Source organism: Sorex araneus, chromosome X, assembly GCF_027595985.1.
Source record: "Sorex araneus isolate mSorAra2 chromosome X, mSorAra2.pri, whole genome shotgun sequence".
NCBI lineage: Eukaryota > Metazoa > Chordata > Mammalia > Eulipotyphla > Soricidae > Sorex > Sorex araneus.
This window is the reverse complement of record NC_073313.1, coordinates 46,394,905-46,415,963: the sequence shown is the minus strand read 5'-3', so window position 1 is coordinate 46,415,963 and position 21,059 is coordinate 46,394,905. Positions and strand designations below refer to the sequence as shown.

General features: G+C 38.4%; 1 protein-coding gene across 4 annotated transcripts in view; it reads left to right on the top strand.

The window, feature by feature from the left end:
• Positions 1-21,059, top strand: part of EFHC2 (EF-hand domain containing 2) — a 259,310-nt gene that overhangs the window by 132,607 nt on the left and 105,644 nt on the right. For all 4 annotated transcript variants that reach the window (XM_055121648.1, XM_055121644.1, XM_055121646.1 and 1 more), the window contains exons 4-7: positions 6,898-7,121; positions 12,750-13,001; positions 16,195-16,308; positions 16,929-17,067. In XM_055121648.1, coding sequence (XP_054977623.1) covers positions 6,898-7,121; positions 12,750-13,001; positions 16,195-16,308; positions 16,929-17,067 — 729 coding nt within the window. The remainder of the gene's footprint in view (positions 1-6,897; positions 7,122-12,749; positions 13,002-16,194; positions 16,309-16,928; positions 17,068-21,059) is intronic.

Genomic DNA, 21,059 nt, shown 5'->3' with positions numbered 1-21,059 from the left:
AGAGATAGCACAGCAGGCACGGTTCTTGCCTTTCATGCAGCCAACACTGATTTGATCTTCAGCATCCCAGACGGTCCCCCGAGCACCACCAGGAGTGATTCCTGAGTGCAGAGGTAGGAGTAGCTCCTCTGCACCACTGGGTGTTGCCCCTAAACTACAAACACAAAAAGATGATGTGCAGTTAAATTTGATTTTCAGTTAACAAGATGTCTTTAGTATAACAGTATTCCCATTATTGGTTAAAAATACTAAAAATTATTCATTCTTTGCCTGTAGTTCAAATTTAGTCAGGCTTCATGCATATTTTTCAAATTTCTAAATCTGGTAACCTAGAAAGTGAATGTTTGGGAACGAATTGCCGCTGAATGGGACAGAGAAGAGGTTGAGAGTAAAAGAGAAGTCATTAGTGTGTGGATATAGGTGCTTAGCACAAAGTGGCTGCTCAGTAAGTATTTGTTGAAGAAAGAAAAGGAGAAAGGCAGTTAAAAAGGAAATGATATTTGTTAAATATTGTCTATAACACAATGTAAAGTCACAATGGTACCAGATAGTTTCAAGAAAATTATATGGAGAAGAAGGCATTTGAGTGGTACCTCAAAAAATTTCTGAACATAAAGATGAAAGAGGTTGGGCAGATTAGTTAAAAGGAGCATCACGAGAGAAGGAAGTGCCCCAAAGCATTGAGGCAAAGAGTTGGGAGGTGTAACAGAATAGGTATAGCTTGTGTAAGAAAAATTAAGCACAAGAATATTAGAGTGCTCATATAGCAAGTTTGGAGATATGTAGGATTTTTTTTTCGTGTGTGTGTATGTGAAGCAAAATAGTTTTATTGAAACTTATTGAGAAAGATGTGAGGGGACAGAGTGGGAGAAGAGTTTATTCAAGAGAGAAACGGGCTTCTCCCGTTGGTAATAAGGAAGCAATGAAACAGAAACAAGCAAATGATATACATGTTCAAAGGAGAGCACAGAATTGAAAAGCAAATTACAATTTAATAGCCAAGTTGAGGCCAACTCCATTTAATTGACAGATTGTGCATAAAAACATATGGTGAAATGGACAAAGTATCTTGTGTTTAGGTAGCTTTTATTGCATTTTCTAACTTGATATGTTTCATTATCTATGACCTGTCACTAAAATGTGCAATGGTAGAATTTTTAGATGTCACAAAATACTATTATTTCCTATTTCATAGACTGGATTTTGTACTATTTCTTGGAAAGCTATCGTATTGGATTTTTATTCTTCTTATTTATTTATTTATTTATTTTTCATTTTTATTATTTATTTATTTATTTTTAAAATTTTTTTATTGAGTCACTGTGGAAAGTTACAAAGTTTTCAGGGATATGTAGGATTATTTCTTAGGACTAGAGAACTGGTATTTTGATATGTATTGGGAAATATTTTGCTAGTGTACGTGAAAAACCAGTATCCCCCACATTATATTTATAACCCTACTTTTGTTTTTTTTTTACATAAAAATTCTGTACGCACAGGCAATGTTTATTACTTTTAAATGAAATAATCCATGCATCTTTTTTGGTAGGAAGCTGAACTCAGTTTTATTCTTTTTATAAATATCTTGTATAATTGTTAGCCCATGCATTATTTTTTAAGCTCCTCATTTATTGTATGTATGTTTTATTGCTTCTCAAAGCAAGCAAGCAAGCAAGCAAGAAGCAATAACACAGCAGGTAGGGTGGTTGCCTCGCACGAGGCTGACCCGGGTTCGATTCCTCTTCCCCTCTCAAAGAGCCCAGCAGGCTACTGAGAGTATCCTGACTCACCACGGCAGAGCCTGGCAAGCTCCCCGTGGTGTATTCCATATGCCCAAAACAGTAACAAGAAGTCTCACAATGGAGACGTTACTGGTGTCAGCTCGAGCAAATTGATGAACAACAGGATGACAGTGCTATACAGTGCTATGTTTTATTGCTTTTCAATGTAAATACCATATACAATGACATAGTTTTTCTATAGGTAATCTCTTGAATGGCCATCTTGGTACTCACCATAGAAATTTAAAATGTCTTATTCTTTTATCAGAAGATAGGTGCCAAGTTCTCTCTATAAAAATTGTACTTTTGAATGCCAAACTAAAGGTGATTTTTTTCTTTTCATTTTTTATTTAGGCTCTGTGATTAACAATGCTGTCAATAGTAATTTTCAGGCATTCAGTGCTCCACCACCAGGGTGTCAGCAACCCTCCTGCCAGTATCCCTAAGGTCCCCTCCAACACACCCCTTAGCAAACAGTTCTGTAGGTTTACTCTCAGAGCCTATTAGCATTGGCCATTAAAAAAAAATCTTTGCTATGTTTCTTTTTTTTTTTTTGGGTCACACCCGGCAATGCACAGGGGTTACTCCTGGCTTTGCACTCAGGAGTTACTCCTGGCAATGCTCAGGGGACCATATGGGATGCTGGGAATCGAACCCGGGTCGGTCGCGTGCAAGGCAAATGCCCTACCCGCTGTGCTATTGCTCCAGCCCCAGCTATGTTTCTTTATATTCCACATGTGAGATAAATTATGCTGTATTTGCTCCCTCCCTCTCTGACTTACTGAGTATGATACCCTTTCTTTCCATCCACGTAGCAGCAAGTTGCAGGATTCCTTCCTTCCTTCCTTCCTTCCTTCCTTCCTTCCTTCCTTCCTTCCTTCCTTCCTTCCTTCCTTCCTTCCTTCCTTCCTTCCTTCCTTCCTTCCTTCCTTCCTTCCTGTAGCATGCTTACAAGACTTCATGATTTTGATGTACAAAATTACTGCACCCTGCCAACTCCAAAGTGTCCAAGACCCTCTGCCACCCTGTCTATGTCGCTTTTAGTCTGCCTCTCTTCATTCCCCTCCTCTTTCCCCTCATCCCCACTGTTTGGTAATCTGAGTTTTGTAATCTGAGGCAAGATTATATGTTTTTGTTTTAAATAAAAGCAAAAGTCATTTATCTCAAAGGAATAGTAACATAAGAGGAAGAAAAGATACTCTATCATGTTCTTAATATTTTCAGGACACAAGTTTAGTAGACGGGATGATAGTGGCATTTCCATTCACGTAAGAAATACTTCTTTCTAGACTAGGATTTACCATGGGTCTTTAGTGTCACCAAAACAAATTTAAACATACTTAAAAGTTAGATAGAGATAAGAAGCTGGAACCTTAATTTTGGAAGATGAGTATATTAAAACTAATTTTAGTGCTATGATTAAAGTCCTAACTAAATTAAAGGCAGACACATTAAATATAAATGGATATGTCATCATTTTGGCCAAAATGACAGGAAATTGTTAGAAAATTAAAGCTTATAGACAATAATAAGGTAGCAGAGCCTTTGAAAAGAGAAAGAATGCCTGAAATATAGTACAGTGGGCAAGGTACTCGCCATCCAGAAGTTGGCCCTGAGCACAACTGGGTGTGGCGTAACCACACCTTACCTGCCCCCTGCAACAGCCCCCCGCCAAGAGATGTCTGATATAAAGATAAGAGAGAACAAATAAGACCTAATCGCAGTCATCTGATAACTTGGGAATCTGCCTAAGTTGTCTTTGTATGAGGTAGGTAAGAAGACACGTATTGAACCATTTCAAGGGCATATGTGGTACTTTTTTGTTTTTCTAGTTAGTAATATTATTTTTCTTTATATGCCTTGATAATTTTGGATACTGTTTAACATGTGCCAAAGACATGGCAGGCTTCCCATTTCTTTGGCATTACAGAAAAACTCCACATACTAGGGTTTCTGATACTTGTCATGGAAGACTGAACACACAAATACCCATGTGTAAAGAAATTTTAGTCTTTAAAGGACCCAGCCAAGAGATTGCACATTGAAAGCTTTTGTGTGCAGCTGTACATTTTGAATATTAGTTTTTGATTAATATATATTTCTTATTGTTCATATTTTATTGCTTGGTGTTAGAGCAGTTTTTCTTTTTACTCCATGGATGGCCAGTACTTTTGTTTTAGTACAACAAAAAAGGTTCCTGTTCTTCTGGGAATCATCTCGTGAGATTATGGAGGCTGAGGTAGGAAGGGGGGTTGTCTGGGTTATATAGTCTCCTTAAATATGGGGGACAGGTTCTCTAGTAGTATTGGTTTTGGAGGGTCCATTTCCTGTAACTGGTAAGTGGGACTTATTTAGGCAGATAGTGACAGTTAGGAGTCTAAAAGCTTGGTGGGTAGGTCTGATATTCCTACCCAAAAAAAGAGAAAAGAGAAGATTCTCATTCAGAATCTTTCAGAACAGAAATTGGCACTTACTTGCTTATTTAAAATTTTATAATGATGTACAGCTGCAAGGTAGATGAAATTTATGTAGAAGCTCCTGGCTGCTGAATAATCTAATATATTTAAAAAACTGTCACAATATATTTTTTAAAAGATTTATAATGGTCTTGAAATACCTGAAATGCCCGTCCTTTTATAGATGTTTTAGTATGCAATTTGTTCTAAATGTCTAATCTTGAATGATTATATAATTTGCATACTGTTTTTAGTGGCATGAATTAAGGGCTAATTGAAATATAATTTTTTGCAATAAAATTATATCTTTTATGTAACACATTTAAAAATATTCTAGGCCAGTTCTAATTTTATAGTTTTATTATTTTGATTTAATGTACCAAGTAATTAGAAATTGCTGCAAAAAAGGAAGATAAAAATGATTTTATTTAATTTTTACTCAACAGAGTGAAAAGATGATTTTTAGAATAATGAAACAGAGCTCAGCACATTTCCTGGCACATGTGTGAAATGTTCCTTAATGAATAAAGAATCATATTTAAGTATTTCTAGACTTTGGGCACCCAGTGTATATTACCAGAAGTGGCAATGCTGGGTCAGATGGAAGCTCAATTCTAGTTTTTTGAGGAATATCCATATTGTTTTCTAGAATGGCGGGACCAGTCAGCATTCCCACCAACAATGAAGGGGAGTCTTTTTCTCTCCGCATCTATGTCAGCACTGGTTGCTCTTGTTCTTTTGGGTATGTGCCAGTCTCTGTGGCATGAGATGATACTTCATTGTTATTTTGATTTTCATCTCCCTGATGATTATTGATATAGAATATTTTTTTCATGTGCCTTTTGGCCATATGAATTTTTTCCTTGAGGAAGTTTCTGTTCATTTCCTCTCCCCATTTTTGATGGGGTTGGATATTTTTCCTTATAAAGTTCGACCAGTGTCCTATATAACTTTGACCCTTTGTCAAATGGGTATTGGGTAAATAATCCCCCCTTTTTGTTTTTTTTTAATCTTAGACACTGTTTCTTTTGAGGTGCAGAAGCTCCTTGGTTTCATGTAGTTGCTCTTGTTTATCTTTGCTTTCACTGAGCAAATAACTTTGGAGACAAGGATAGTCTCTCAGGAGCAAAGTACAGCCTTAGAAGTGAGGGGCAGTATCTCCCTCCAGTTCTGTCTTGTGGGAAGGATATTTTCCCCATCTGAGACAAAAAGCACCATCATACTCTTCTGTAATTAAGAAATAATTGTCTCTAACTAATGTGGCTCATGTCTTCTATCAGTATCATGAAATAATACGTTTAGGATAACTTGTTAGCTTGCAAGTTGGATAAAGTCTCAAACCCTAAATAAAATGTGACAACAGGTTGTAGCAGTATTTGAGAAAGTTTATGATATGCTGTAGTGTCATTGCTATACTCGACACATGAAAAAAACTGTTTTTTTTTCTTTTTGGGTCACACCAAGCAATGCACAGGGGTTACTTCAGGCTCTGCACTCAGGAATTACTCCTGGCGGTGCTCAGGGGACCATATGGGATGCTGGGAATTGAACCTGGGTTGGCCGTGTGAAAGGCAAATGCCCTACCTGCTGTGGTATTGCTCCAGCCCCAGAAAACTTTTTACCTCCGACTAGCAACTGTTTTGGATATAGCTATAGATTCTGACTTACAAGAGAAGTGAATTTTTGCTGTAGAGTTGTAAGTAGAAGATGGGGGAGATCCGGAAACCTTAGTCACACAATGGGCAAAACTATAAAGTCTTGCATAATCCTCATTTAGTAAGGGTAGTTGGGTGGAAATAGAGGATATCTGTGAAGAAAGAGGAAGAAATGGTTGGTAGAAGAATGAAGTGTCCATCAAGCCTCAGAATAGCATGAAGTTATCTATGCTTATAGAAGCTTTAAATCACAACATTTTGCCACCTACTGTATTTATGATTATTACCTTAATTTTTATCGTTTGTTTTTCATCCACACCTGTTGTTGCTCACGGGCAATTCCTGGTTCTCTACTCTGGAATTCCTGCTGGCAGGGCTCCAGGGACTGTATAGGATGCTAGGGATCGAACCCAGGTCAGCTGCATGCAACGCAAGTGCCCCACTGAACTATCTCTCCAGCTCCTAGCTTATTTTTTTTGAAGCTAATTTTGTGAGTGCTCTCTTTGGGGGATTCCCCCCTCCCCCCACTTCCCTTTGTTGTTGTATGTTCCAGAGAGTTCACACACTTGAATTTCAGTGCAGCAGGAGTTGTGCACCCTTGGTTGCAGTGCACTGGAGTTCGCACACAGATTGTGATGCTTGCACCCTTGTTATGGCACTGGGGTTGAGAGCGTCTGGCACATTAGGTCACTCTGTGTTTTGTAGATCTTACACCATCTTCCCTCCTTCCCTCCTCTATGGTTTGAAATACTTCCCTAGTGCCACTTTGGAAACTCTAATAACCTGCACGACTGGGTTATTCAGCCTGGACTTATAATCCTTGGATTCTAAACTTCACAATTCTCAGATCCCTCTGACACCCACTGAGTTTGAATATGCAGAAGGAACCAGCATGGTGGCCCCCTTCCTCTTGTGGGAAGTCGTTCAGCTTATTCTGGTGGTGTGCAGTGAGCTCTTCCTTGTTTGCTGCAAAATAAATTAATTGCAGTTTATTTTATACCATAGGAATTTTTATCCGGCGTCATCGAATTGCTCTCCCGCCTCCTGATGATGATAAATGGTACACTGTGTATGATTTCAATATCGGCATAGACATGGTCTTTTATGGCCGGACTTTCAAAATTTATGACTGCGATGGATTCACAAAAAACTTTTTGAGGAAACTAGGAATCAAATTGAATCCCCCGAGAGAGTGTCCAAAAGATCCTTATATAAAGATGCGCAGAGAGGTAAGAAGTTGGTATGACCATGAGTTATTGATTTCATAAGTAGAATACCATAGCAGAGGCAGCAAAGGGCACTGTTACTCCTGATGGAGATGTGAAAGAACTTTGGGGCCAGAGTCACTGGGCTTGTCTTACTCTTCTCTGTGCTAGAGGGAAGACTGGGTCTTGATCTGGGGTCAGAAATGTCTCAACATCCGCACCCCACGGTGAATATCACTTAGAGCTGGAGGTGTCTGCAGTGAATGATCCATATGAGATAATGTTTAAGTACCCACAACTGGCTTTTGTGATCAGGGACAGAATAAACATTGAGCTTACACTTTACCCATTTTGATCTTGCCTTTACTCATTTTGATAAACTCTAGGAAAAACCTATTTGCTGAAGCAAATCCAGGGGGACACATTTTCTATTCTTTTTGAGAATTATCAGCTGCTGTTTTGGTGGCTTCTAATGCAGAGATGTTCTTGAAGAGTGAGGACGGCCATGTTTCTTGCCCCCAGCATGAAACGATGCTTCTCTGCAAAGTCTGGTCCCAGTTTGAGTAGAGAGAAAAGAAGAATCAGTGTTAGGAGTAGTATTCTTTTCTTTTTAAAACTCAATTATTTAAATGACCAAATTAATGTTTTACAAAAGAAATTGAACACCCAGAAGAGAAACGGTATTTGGAATGTTACATACCTAGTCAGTCATCTTGCTGGGACTTAAACTCAGTTTTCTAACTTTTTACATTGATCTTCCTATCCCTCCTCCTCCTTCTCCTCTTTCTCTTCTCCCTTACTTTATCTCCCTGCTTCTTTCCCCTCCTCTTCTTTCTTTTTTTTCTCCTACTCCTCTTTCTAATCCTATTCTTTCTGCTCCTTTTCTTTCTCTTCCTCCTCCTCCTCCTCCTATTTTTCCTTTTCCTCTCCTCTTCTTTCTCCTCTTCCTATTCCTCCTGTTTCTCTTTCTCCTCCTACTCACCCTTTTTCTTTTTTATTCCCTCTTCCTCTTTCTTCTTTTATTCCTTCATTCTGGGTATCAAATCTAGGGTCATTTACATGCAAGGAAAATGTTCTACCACTGAGCCACATCCATGATTCAAGTATTGTTGTTCTGTTTTTGTTTCTTTTTGCCATGTTAGAGATAGACCCCAGGACTTGGCAAATGTAAGGCATGTCCTCTACCATGGCCCTACCCTGATTTCCATTATTATGATTTTTCTTCTCTTTTTATATTGAAGTATGGTTACATACAAAAAAGTACACAGAAATTAAGTGTTCAACGTGTGGGGGCTGGAGTGATAGTATAGCAGGTAGAACACTTGCCTTGCTGACCCAGGTTTGATCACCAATACCACATATGGTCTGGTAAGTACCATCAGGAATGATCCTTGAGTGCCAAGGCAAGAACAAGCCCTGAGCACAGCTGTGTATTCCTCCAAAGTAAAAAAAAAATGTTCAGTGGTCATGAAATTTGCATATAAGTGGATCAACATGGAAAGTATCATGTTGAGTGAAATGAGTCAGAAAGAAAGAGACAGACATAGAAAGATTGCACTCATGTGGAATATAATGTAACTGAGAAGTACAAGTTGGCAACGATGCAACTTCTGGCAGATATCTCTCTGGACTTAGTTACTAAAATACTAAAATACAGAAACCCAAAACCGAGAGGCCGCTAAGTGTGGTCACTCGACCTCATTCCTCTTCATCCTCAGCAATGGAAAACAAATTATCTAATGCTTCCTTTTTAGCAGGTCTGACTTTAGGGGAGAGACTCTCCAAACAGTAATAGTGAGTTTTGTTGAAGTATTGTATGCAATCAAAGTGAAAGTAAAGTGAAATTTATTAGTTACACAGGCGGGAGGGCTAAAGGTGGGGGGGCTAGGGGCGTGGGGGGGTTAGGGGTGTGGGGGTGCGGGGTGGAGCTATACTGGGATTCTTGGTGGTGGAATATGTGCACTGGTGAAGGGATGGGTATTCAAGCATTGTATAACTGAGATTTAAACCTGAAAACTTTGTAACTTTCCACATGGTGACTCAATAAAAAATTAAAAAAAAATACCCAGCCAAAAAAATAATTCAAGTGATTTTAAGGTGAAATAAACATTGATAAAGAATTATAAAAAAAATGTTCAGTGGGTGATCTTAAATACACATGCTTGAATCATACACACTCAAATAAAGATAGACTATTTAAATGTGTATGATAGACCATTTCTACCACCACCGTCCTAGGAACTGGAGCAGTAGCACAGCGGGTAGGGCGTTTGCCTTGCACGCAGCTGACCCAGGTTCGATTCTTCCATCCCTCTCAAAGAGACTGGAAAGCTACTGAGAGTATCCTGCCCACACGGCAGAGCCTGGCAAGCTCCCTGTGGTGTATTCAATATGCCAAAAACAGTAACAAGTCTCACAATGGAGATGTTACAGGTGCCCACTTGAGCAACTCGATGAGCAACGGGACAACAGTGCTGCACTGCAGTGCAGTGTTACCCTCCTAGGAAATTCTCTCATGCCTTTTGCAATCAAGTCTTCTCCCACCTAGGGATAGCTTCTGTTTTCCTTTCTATCCATATTGATATATTTTATCTCATTTTTATTGTTTCTAAACTTTGTCATTCATTTTCTTATAGAAAGGTAACATAAAATATAGAATCAAAGTCTCCTTTATCTCTTATTAGAAGCATGTGAAATAATTTCTTCGTCCTTGTCTTCTAACTCCAGCAGAATTATTCTTTAATGTTACATACACCTATTCTTTAATGTTATATACAACAAGAAAACAATAATACATATTGTTGAGCTCAGAATATCTTAAATTCCTTATTATACCTGTATGAATTGGTATGCAAGTAGATTTATGTTTTGGGTTAATTTTTGCATTTATTTTATTATAGTTTATGTAACTTGGCTATAGTTTGCTAATATTTATAATACTTATGTACAAAATTTCTGTACACATTAGCCATCAAAGTGACTAAGATCCTGCACCATTGTCCCCGTGTCACCTCTAGTTCAGTTTTTTTTCTCCCTTTCTCCCCCTACCTGTTAGTCTGAGTTTTGTAATCTAAGACCATGGATTTGGCATTGATCGCTAATGTCTGCTCTCTTGTTTTATTTTTGCATATACCACAGATAATTGAGATCATCTGTTATTTGTTCTTCTCCCTCTGACTTATTTTGTTTAACATGATACTCTCCAGTTCCATAGCAAGTTGCAGTGAACTGCAAGATTTCATCCTTTTTATAGCCACGTAGTATTCCATTGCGTGTGCATGTGTGTTTGTGTGCTTACCACAACTTCATTATCAATTCATCTGTAATTATACATTTGTGTTGTTTTCATATCCTGTCTATAGAATTAAGTGGAGCTGCTATGAACATAGTTATGTATATATTTTTCAAATTAATGTCTTTGTGTCTTGAGGGTAGATGAAAAAGTGGGATTACTGGGTCTGATGGAAGCTTTGTTCTTACTTTACTGGAAACTTCCATACTATTCTCCATAGAGGATGAACTAGAGGACCTTCCCACCAACAGTGAATGCAGATTCTCTTTTCACTTATTCCTGCTGGCACTGGTTGTTTGCAATCTATTTGATATATGCCTTTCCCACTGGTGCGATATGCTACCTCATTGTCATTTTTATTTGTTTTTTCCTGATAAGTGATGATAAACACTTCGTTGTATGCCTATTGGCTTACAACATACAACATACATACATCTGTATGTCTTCTTTACGGGAAATGTCTCAGCTTGATTTCATTTTTATTTTTTCAAGTTCTCTCAAAAAGATTTTAGATAAATGTACATTTTTAGAACCATCTTAGAGAACCTGAAAGAAATGGATCCCTATGACTTACCACCCTTTACACAGGGATGTATTCATTCAGTAACAGTTGGTATTATATGATAACGATTGTTAATGATTATGCATTTTATGTAACACATTGGACACTGTGCTATTTCATAGCTTTAAAGGAAATAATCCTTGTGCCAGGAATCAAGAGTAAATACCAAGAACAGCTGAGCAATAGTTTAGATAATTTCCTTTGAGATTGGCAGAGTCATTTTTTGCATTAACTCCCTCTGGGAGAAAAGCCTTCAATGAATATAGAAATCTGTGGAAAATTAGGAGTTTGGTAAGAGGCTTTTATACTAACTTGACTGCATTTACCTCCCCTGTGTTTGCTGCCTTGAAATGTAAAGGTAAAATTGAGCAATTTAACTTAAACTGAAAGGTGTCCCCATGGTAGATGATCAATAATTTATCTCTGAGAAAAAAACTTTATCATGCCAAGGCAACATTTTTCAGTCAATGAAAGTAGCAATCAAGGATAAGATTGACGAACCTCTGAAACCCATTGTGTCTCCCTGCTGCATTGGGGTGAGTCTGTATCTGGCCTGCCGTACAAAAATAAGAAATTTTAAGAAATTACAAATGCGATTGAAAATTATTTTACAGATAAGCTGATTTGGAGCTTCATCTCCCTTGCCAGTATTCACTTCCTCATATACCCATTCCATCTGGTGATATAAATCAGAGAAACTGGGAAATTTCCCCTCAAAGTAGGACTGAGAACAAACAAATACAGAAGAGTTGCAACAAGAAAACTAGGTCAGGATTCTGGGTAAAGCAGAGAGCCCAGGCACTGTCAGGGCCAATTGGGTCATTCTTTCTTCATTCTGCTCTTGGTTTAACGACCAGTTTAAAGCTTATGAGCAAAATAAAAGCATGGGAATATTTCTTTCCTTGACCTTCCTTTTCCTTCACAAAAATCTGTGAGTAAGAAAGGTGTATGTGTAGGAAATCTCATTGAAAAAGAGAATAGTTCTAGTTGAGGTATAATTAACATAGAATTGGATACACAAATCTCAAGTGTGTAGATCAGCAAGATTTTGAAAATGGGCTCAACTTAGTAACCAATGTGGAAATCATGAATATTTCCATCACTCTAGAAAGGAACTTTGTTCTCTTTTCCAATCTTATAATTTATGTCCCAGTAGTCTTATAATTTCTGTCACCATACATTCGTTTTCTCAGTTTTCTATTGAATTGGGAATGGGGGCTGGTCAAGGCTACACATGGTAGTGCTCAGGGTCCATGTGATGTTAGGGATCACCCCCGGGCTTCCTGTATGCAAAGCATGTACTCTGCCTATTTATCTATATATCCCTGGTTTTAATCTGCTTTTAAACAAAGATTCTCAGTTAGCAAAAAGCCAGTTTTCAAAAAACATTTGCAGTATATTAAAATAATGCTAGCGTGAAAATCAAAACACTTGATTGTATTATAATGGCAAAGCCGGTTATATATGCACTTGAGATATTTTATGCATTGAATTTATTTATTTGTTTATTTATTTGCATTGAAATTCTTAATACAACATCACAGAACAGTGTGGATAAGTCCTCTCTCTCTTGGTCTCTCTCTCTCTTTGTGGTGCTGGAGATTGAGCCCATAATTTCACACATGTAAGACTTCTACCCTGCTACTGAGGCACAGCACTGGCCACAGAAAAGATACCTGTATGTTCCTGGTTGTTTGTATCCCAGGAGTGACTATGAAACAAACAGACAAAAACCCCCAAAACCAAAACCCAAACAAACAAAACATTCCTATTTTTTTGTCTTTTTCTCCATTGACAGCAATTAGAACGTATGGAGCCTTTTCGACCCTATGAGCCACATGACACCCTGAGAAGCTTCCTTGAGTATGATAGGAAGGTTTTGCGTTTCTATTGCCTGTGGGATGATACACCCTCATTATTTGGGGACCGTAGACAACTTGTCCTGCATTACTATTTGTGTGATGGTACTATCGACATCCAAGAATTGCAGCCACAAAACTGCGGTCGGTATCCTACATCACGTTTCCTCCGGAGGGGAAAGCTGCCAAAGGTAAGCTGTGGACCCAGAACCACGTTTCAGGTTTGTTTGTGGGTTTCAAGAGTCTAGTGACTCCCCGTGGAATGTTGTGTGTGATCCCTTCATCAGACAGTTGCCCTAAATTAGTGAGGGTGTTGAGGAAAGCGTTTCATTTTATGGACACCATTACTATACATCTATGAAGGTAGTACAGCGTATATGACAAGTTCGAGCTGGGATATTCTGGGCTTACGCAGATAAGTGAAACCATCAAATGCTAGAGAAAGTACCAATTCTTCATAGGGTTCACATTGTATCTTATGAAAGTAAGTGGTTCTAGTAGGAATTGCTCAGGGCCTTGGACAGGAGACGAGTCTCTCACCATTTACGACAACAAAGGTGATCATGGTTTCAGTTGTATACTGCACACATGCTCATACAGGTGCAGTCATGGACATATGCACCTACTCATCCAAAAGTCAATGCACAGCAGTGATTCTTCTGAAAGTAGTGGCGAGTCTCCGGTCAGCCACTGACTGGTGTCAGTAGGCGGTTTTAAAAATGCTTTTCTATTAACAGAAAGAGAGAAGAGAGGTGCCTGCCATAGAGGCAGGCAGAGATAGGGGTGGTTTGGGTAGGGGGGATTGGGGACATTAGTGCTGGAAATTTAACTGATGGAGTGATGGGTGTTGAAAGATTATATAACTAAAATTCAATCATGACCAGCTTCATAGTGTTCTATCATGGTGATTCAATAAAATAAAAAAAATATTTTTAATGATTTTTATTGTAGTTCAGATGTAATGGTTACAATACCATTCATGCTGATGTTTTTGATGTACAAAGTTACTATACTTTTACCACTACCAAAGTGCTCAAGACCTGTCCAATGGACAGTTTGTGTTTTGTTTACCATTAAATAAAGCTTCCTGTACGTATTTGTGGCCATTTGTAAATTTGGCACAGTTTAATTTGTGTGCAGCCAAAATTGCACAGTGAAGGCCTGGCTTAAAATGATAGGTCTTCCGCTTAATAGCTCTGTGACCTTGGGAAAGTCACCTAACCTCCCTGAATCTATTTCCTTATCTCTATAATGCTGTCAAGGAGGCCTTGCTCTGAGATAACTGTAGATTGAATGAGCTAATAGAGCGAAAACACCATCTGAGGACCTATTAATACCACCAAAGATACATAAAAACAAAGCTTTTGCAGCTTTATGTTATATTTTACTTGTATAAAGTGTTTAAAAAAATTTTATTGAGGCACTATATTTTACAGGGCTGCTAATGATCGAGTTTCATGCATATGATGTTCCAACACCACATCCACCACCGGAGTATCTCCTTTTCTACACCACCGTCCCAAAGTCTCCTTGTGTTGTCCTGCTCCCCTGCCCCCCTCTTTGGGACTCATTCAGAAGGAAAGGGACAGATACGGGATGATCTCTTAATATGTGGGATATGAAGAAACATAGCAAAGGTATAACAAATGCCAAAGACCAAAGAACCTGACAGCTGGACTACAGAACTGGGATAAAGTATTTTTTAAAAACTTTAATTCTCAGTGCTGCTAAAAGCGTTGCTACAACAATCATTTCTGATGCAAACAGAAATGGTTTGGTTCTTTGGTCTTCAGAGAAGGCTCTCTTAGAATCTCTGAGCCCATGGCCAGAAAACCTGCTGTGTTCCTGAGTTCCACAGGGGCAGATGTGGTGGTAGTGGTAGGATTGGGAGGAGGTGAGCAGGACTTGTTCCAGAGGGAATGCTCAGGTATATGCATGAACTCTCGGATACGTGCTGCAAGTGGCCAGAAGAGGTGCCAGGCAGGTCTTTTTTCAGAATGATTTAGAAAAATAGCTGAATGTGAAATAATACACACCTGACATTTCCAGCAGGCCTTGACATCAGCTGCATTATTTATTCATTCATTCAACAAATATATATCCAGTGTTAACTGTGTACCAACTCCAGAGTTAGTTTAAAAAATAGAAATAGATTAAGTCCTACTTCAGGGAGGTTACGTTCTTGAGGGGGAAAAATAGCAGTTGCTGGTCCCTTGGTGCTCACAACACCTTTGGGAGATAATGACACTGATATCCTGAGATGATAAATACCTGCCCCCTCCCCAAGTCCTACGGTTACTAGGTGGTGTTGAGGAGATCTGTGTCCAAATGAACCATTTTTCTCTTTTTGGGGTTTACATACATCCCGCACATCATACAGTCACACATTTAAAGTTAAAATTTGTGCCACATGTTTCAGGGATGATTTCATTTTCTAATTTGTACATGATAAGCTGATTGTTACTGATTACATGAGCAATTTAAGATGTTTGCAGCAGCGTGTGTAACTGCTTAGGCCACCTCCCATGTGTATGGAACTGAGGAGCATATGAGTGCTCCACCCTTTCTGTGAGAGGCCTGACAGTACTCTGTCATTCTTGTCACCTCACAGTGCCTCTCCTGGCATTGAGTACTTCCTGAACTCAGGATCATGTAGAGGGTTGCACTGTAGCACTGTCATCCCATTGTTTGTCAATTTTCTCGAGCGGGCACCAGTAATGTCTCCATTGTGAGACTTGTTACTGTTTTGGTATATCAAATATGCCACGGGTAGCTTGCCAGGCTCTGCTGTGTATGCGGGATACTCCCAGTAGCTTGCCAGGCTCTCCAAGAGGGACGGAGGAATCAAACCTGGGTCATCCGTGTGCAAGGCAAATGCCCTACCCGATGTGCTATCACTCTAAAAAACTGTAGCACAATTTTTTTTTTATTCTCCGAATCACACTCATTTTCATAAAAATATGCAGGATGGGCTTTAAGTCTGTTTTAAAATAACTTTAGAGGGTTAAAGGAAAAAAAGCCAGGTGTCTTCCTCAGGGAGTTTTTATAGTTAGTGAAGAGAAAGGATATCTACTAATGAAGCAATTAGAGAATCACACTACTTTATCATTTGGTGGGTGTTGCTGAAACCTGGAATGGGAATCCAGTAGGATGGAGGGGTCAGATGGAAAGATGTAACTTTATTAAGGCCTTGAAGAATGGGTGGATTTCAGACCAGCTTGCAACGTCTGAGGCTACATAAGGAGAGATGGATAGTCTGTGTCTTATCTTGCTCTGGAGAGCCAAGGAGAACCATACAATGCATTATTCCCACTGAAATCCCTCCATAGTACCACTGTGTATTTAGAGGGCATCTATCACATTTTTTTTAAATTTCTCTTTCAGTATGGCCCACCTGGAATACCTGAGCCTGGCCAAATAACAGAGCAAACAGTTCTCAATGTGTACGGTGGCTACTCAGTGACCCGAGAACATGGCTTCCTGTTGGATAAATATAAGGTGAGGAACCTCACATTGTATTACTGTTTCCAATGTGATTTCCCTGACACCTGAATGTGAGGTGAGTTATATATTACTCTCTTGTGAGGCTGATTGTGAATGAAATCTCTCAGCATACAAATATATGCATTGCATTGCTGTTAAGCAATAATAAACAAGTGCATATACCTATATACATATATATGCATTCCATTATTATTTGCAAATATCGTATTGTTAAAAAATGTTTGAGGTGGTTAATATTGACTCTTTTGATTTTAAATAATTGGTGTAAATAATTATTAAAATAATTTAAATAATTCACAGTATCACTATATCACCGTCATCTTGTTGCTCATTGATTCGCTCTAGCGGGCACCAATAACGTCTCCATTGTGAGACTTGTTACTGTTTTTACCATTTCGTTTTTACCATTTTGAATACGCCACAGGTAGCTTGCCAGGCTCTGCCATGTGGGCGAGAATTTAAATAATTACATAATAAAGTTATTTAAAATAATTTAAAATTATCTTAAGCAAACAATAATTTTAAAATAATTCATTTATTTTTTCTTTGGGAAGGGGTACCTCAGACTTTGAAAGGTTTGTGGTACTAATGCTATGTTCCTTTGTTTTTATTAGCCAGAAAAATTACATCAAGAATTTTACAAAGATACCGACCTATTATTAGGAGCCCAAATTGATGTGTGGGGAAGGAAAGTGCTTATTTGTAACTGTGATGAATTTACAAGGCTTTATTATTTGACTAAATATGGAATTGGTAAGTCAGCCATATGTCATTTTGAAAACTTAGACTCTTTGTAACTTAGTCAAGAATTGGCTTTCTGTCAGGCATTGCCTTATTTATTCCTACCAGAAAGGTAGTCTCATTATCCTTGTTTTATTTTTATTTTTTGGTGAGAAATTCCTTTATAATTTATTCAGTAAAAATATCTTTAGATATCTGCATTTTGTAATTGGAAAGATAGCAAAGCATATCATCTTTAAGCTTTAGTATTCAAGTAGAACCTTAACAGAAAACATGAAATTAAAAAGACAAAGTGACCAGGAAAGTAATAGCTACCAAAAGCAATAACATATGGTAATACATGCCTTCAGTGAGTACAGATTAAAGTAATAAATGTATTCCTTGGATTTCTGCTTTATGGTCAGAAACTGCTCAATTAAACAGTTGATACAACCTGATTATGAAGTTGCTTGACTTCTTGTTGCTCCTCTAAAATTTCTTATGCAGTGCAATCTGAAACAAATTAAAAGTTAATATCACTCTCAAATTACTTATGATATAAGGGTTATTCACAAGAGGTTGTGAATATATTCCATAATTAATCATATTTACCAATTAAGGAACAAAATTAAATTGTCTAAGCCTTTGTCACTAATTAAGAAAACAGATTTGAATATATTTATTAATAAAATAGATCTTGAATATACTTATATTATGTACCACTGGGTATGGTCCCAAACAAAAATGTATAGAATGTAAAGAATGTATAGAATACAAAATACATATATCTAGGGGCAGTTGTCATGAGGAAGGGGTTATGACCACTGATACAAAGTACTGTGCCCCAATACAGAGAATTGATTATTCTATAAACCAGTATTAAAAATGTGAAAGAGGGCACAATCCTAGGAGGCAAAGTTTTTAACATGCCACATTTAATAGTCAATTTAAATGTGATCTTGGAGTAGCCTGCAAAATACACCTTTTGCTTTTAGCTCTGTTTTTGTGCTCCCTATTTTATCTCATTCAAAATGTTTTCTTTTATTGAATCACTGTGTGATAGACTCTTTCAAAGCTGTTTATGATTAGGTTTCAGTCATACAGCGTTCCAACACCCATCTCTTCACCAGTGTACATTTCCCAGCAGCAGTGTCCCCAAGTGTCCCTCCCATCACTGCCCCCTGTTCTTTTCATGTTCTTCACTTTGAGTTTTTATCTGGTTTCTAATCTCTATCTCTGCTTGTTTTTCCACATGTTCCTGGATCATGACTGTGATAACTGTACCATCGTCTCTCTTTGTGCTTTTCTTTTCTGTTCTTTCTGTTACTCTTTTCAAGTAGTGTGAAGTGTATACCTTCAGTCCCCTTTACCCATCATGAGTGGCCTATCTCATTGATGTTGGTATTGCCTACTCACTATGATGTCTATCTGATATCTGGATGTTTTTAATGTGGTAAAAATTTTGTGGCCTAATATTCCTTAATAAGGAGATGCATCGTGATCGGCCTATCAGGTGAACAAGGAGGCTAGGGAACCATGGTCATCAGTCCCGTTTTAGATGTCAAGAAACTGATGCTTTAAAGGGACTAATTTGTTGAAGGTCCTGGAAGAAAAAAGTGTGAGCCAATATTTGGGCTTGTCTGCCTGTTGCCAAAGATGTCCATTTTCTCTTAGAGTCATCTGCCTCACCACCAAATGTCAGGGCTGCATATTCTGGATCAGCGACAGAAGTAAAACTTGAAATACTTTCATTTTAATTGATTTCTTGCTTACTGTTGATAGATTTTATCTTGGTCCTTCAGAGAATTTTGTCACCCGGGTTTGCTCTGCCTTTTCTGGTGAGGCTCAGCTATCCTTCCAGTGTCTTGTCTTGTCTTTCTTTCTTTATTTTTATTTTTAATTAGTGAGTCACAGTGAGGGTACAGTTACAGATTCAAACATTTCGTGCTTGTTTTTTCCTCATGCAGTGTTCGGGAGCCCATCCCTCCACCAGTGAATTCTCCACCACCAATGAACCCAGTATCCCTCCCACCCCCCAATCCCATCCCCCCCCACCCCGCCTCTGTGACAGGGCATTCCAATTTGTTCTCTCTCTCTCCTTTTGGGTGTTGTGGTCTGCAATAGGGGTATTGAGTGGCCATCATGTTTGGATATAGTGTCTTTTCTTATATGCCAATTCCATTTAGAAAAGGAATGAAAAGTTCAGAATGAAAAGCGGGGATAAATTAAATAGCTACTTTGTACACCCCACTGCAGTAGACTTCAGAACTAAAGACTGGTGAAGAGTTTCTAGGCTGGAAGGGGAACAGAGACTGTAGCATGCTACAGTATTATGCGATACAGGTGGAGAATCTGGTATGAAACATGAAAAACAAACCCGCCATGTATTTGGTCTGCCTGCCTGCCTTCTGGGACTCTCTACCCCAGACAGACTCCAGATAGATAGCTGTTACTATTTATCTTAGTGAAGGTGATAAAAGTTGAGAACCTTTCAGGTTGGCATTTAAAGCTGTGTTGGGTTTGCGCCTTCAAACTCATGTTCTCCCTTGAACATATATCTCACTTGCTTCTCTTTATGTCTCTTTTGCTTCATTTTCCACTCATGGAACAGCCCGTGTTCTCTCTTGAGCACATACTTCCTTGCTTTCACTCCCCTCACATCTTTCTAAGTAAGTTTCATTCAACAAGAACAATCTTGCTTCAAAAAATGAAAATAAAATACAAAGCTGGGTTGTGGGGTATTGTTTGCTCCTTCACTCCTCTCTGAACCTTGGAATAGAATAGCCCCATGAGTGCATTTCCCCAAGTGATAAGTCAGAAGCAACCCTGGCATCTTTAATTACAAGGGTCTCTAGAATGAGACAAGGCCCAGTTTGCAACTTGGTCTCCCCATTGTGCAATATTGCTGGCCTCCTGGGAATCTTGATATTGCGGAAGGAGGCACACAGAGCACACAAAAGGGTTGGAATAAAAGGGACTTTCAATTTCACTCTTCGCTTCATTAAGGAAATTTGTTCCACTGGCTCTCCATGCCAGATTGGTCAAAATGTGTTGGCTCTGTCTGGCCAAAACTTGGTGGTCTCTTATTTTCTTTTCTAAAATTGGTCTTTTTTTAGTAGGTGCACACACAAGTGGGCACATTTGTTTCATTTGTGTTAGAGATTAATCAGCAAAAGGCAGCCAGGAATGTGCTTATAGTGGATGCTCTAGAGAAGTTTTTGGGAGATGAAAACTTGGTCTTTAAATACTATAGATGCTTACTTAGCATCACCAATATTCAGTGTATGCCTCATATTTTGGAAAGCATGTTATATGTATGCCTACATATATTTATGTATGTGTGTGTACATATATTGTGTTCTTTTGTTGTGCTGAAAGTTTAATTTAAGGTTTACTTGTATTGTCCTGGAAGTTTAATTTCACATAGCAGATATGTGTTGATTTAGAAACATCATATTATTCTCCCCTATTTTTGGTTTTAGGCCACACCCAGCGGTGCTTAGGGCTTACTCCTGGCTTTGTGATCAGGGATGACTTGTGACAGGGATTGGGGGGCCCATATGAAGTGCTGGAGATCAAACCTGGGTGATCAGCCGTATGTTAAGAGAGTACCCTAGCTACTGTATAATTGCTCCAGCCCATTATCATATCATCACTTAAACATGAAATTTGCTTGATTTTTGAAGAATGTAAAGGTTGCATTTGGAAAGATGAATGCATTATGGGAGAGACATCGTATAAGCCTCTCAGTGGGTTTACAAGAAACCTTCAGAGGTGCAATAGCTTACTACACTCCAAGTAGCTGTCTTTGGCAAATGTATCAGCTTCAAATGCCCTATGAGCCATTTGACTTGAGCCCTTGTACTTGATTTCTTCCTGATTTGTTCTTTTGTTCACATCAGACAATTTTTATTGTGTTTATAAGAGCACTTTATGCCTTTAAAGCTGATATAATATGAGTGTTATGCATTTAAATAAAATTATGCAAATACCAAATTATGATGCATTTTATAGTTACTGACTTT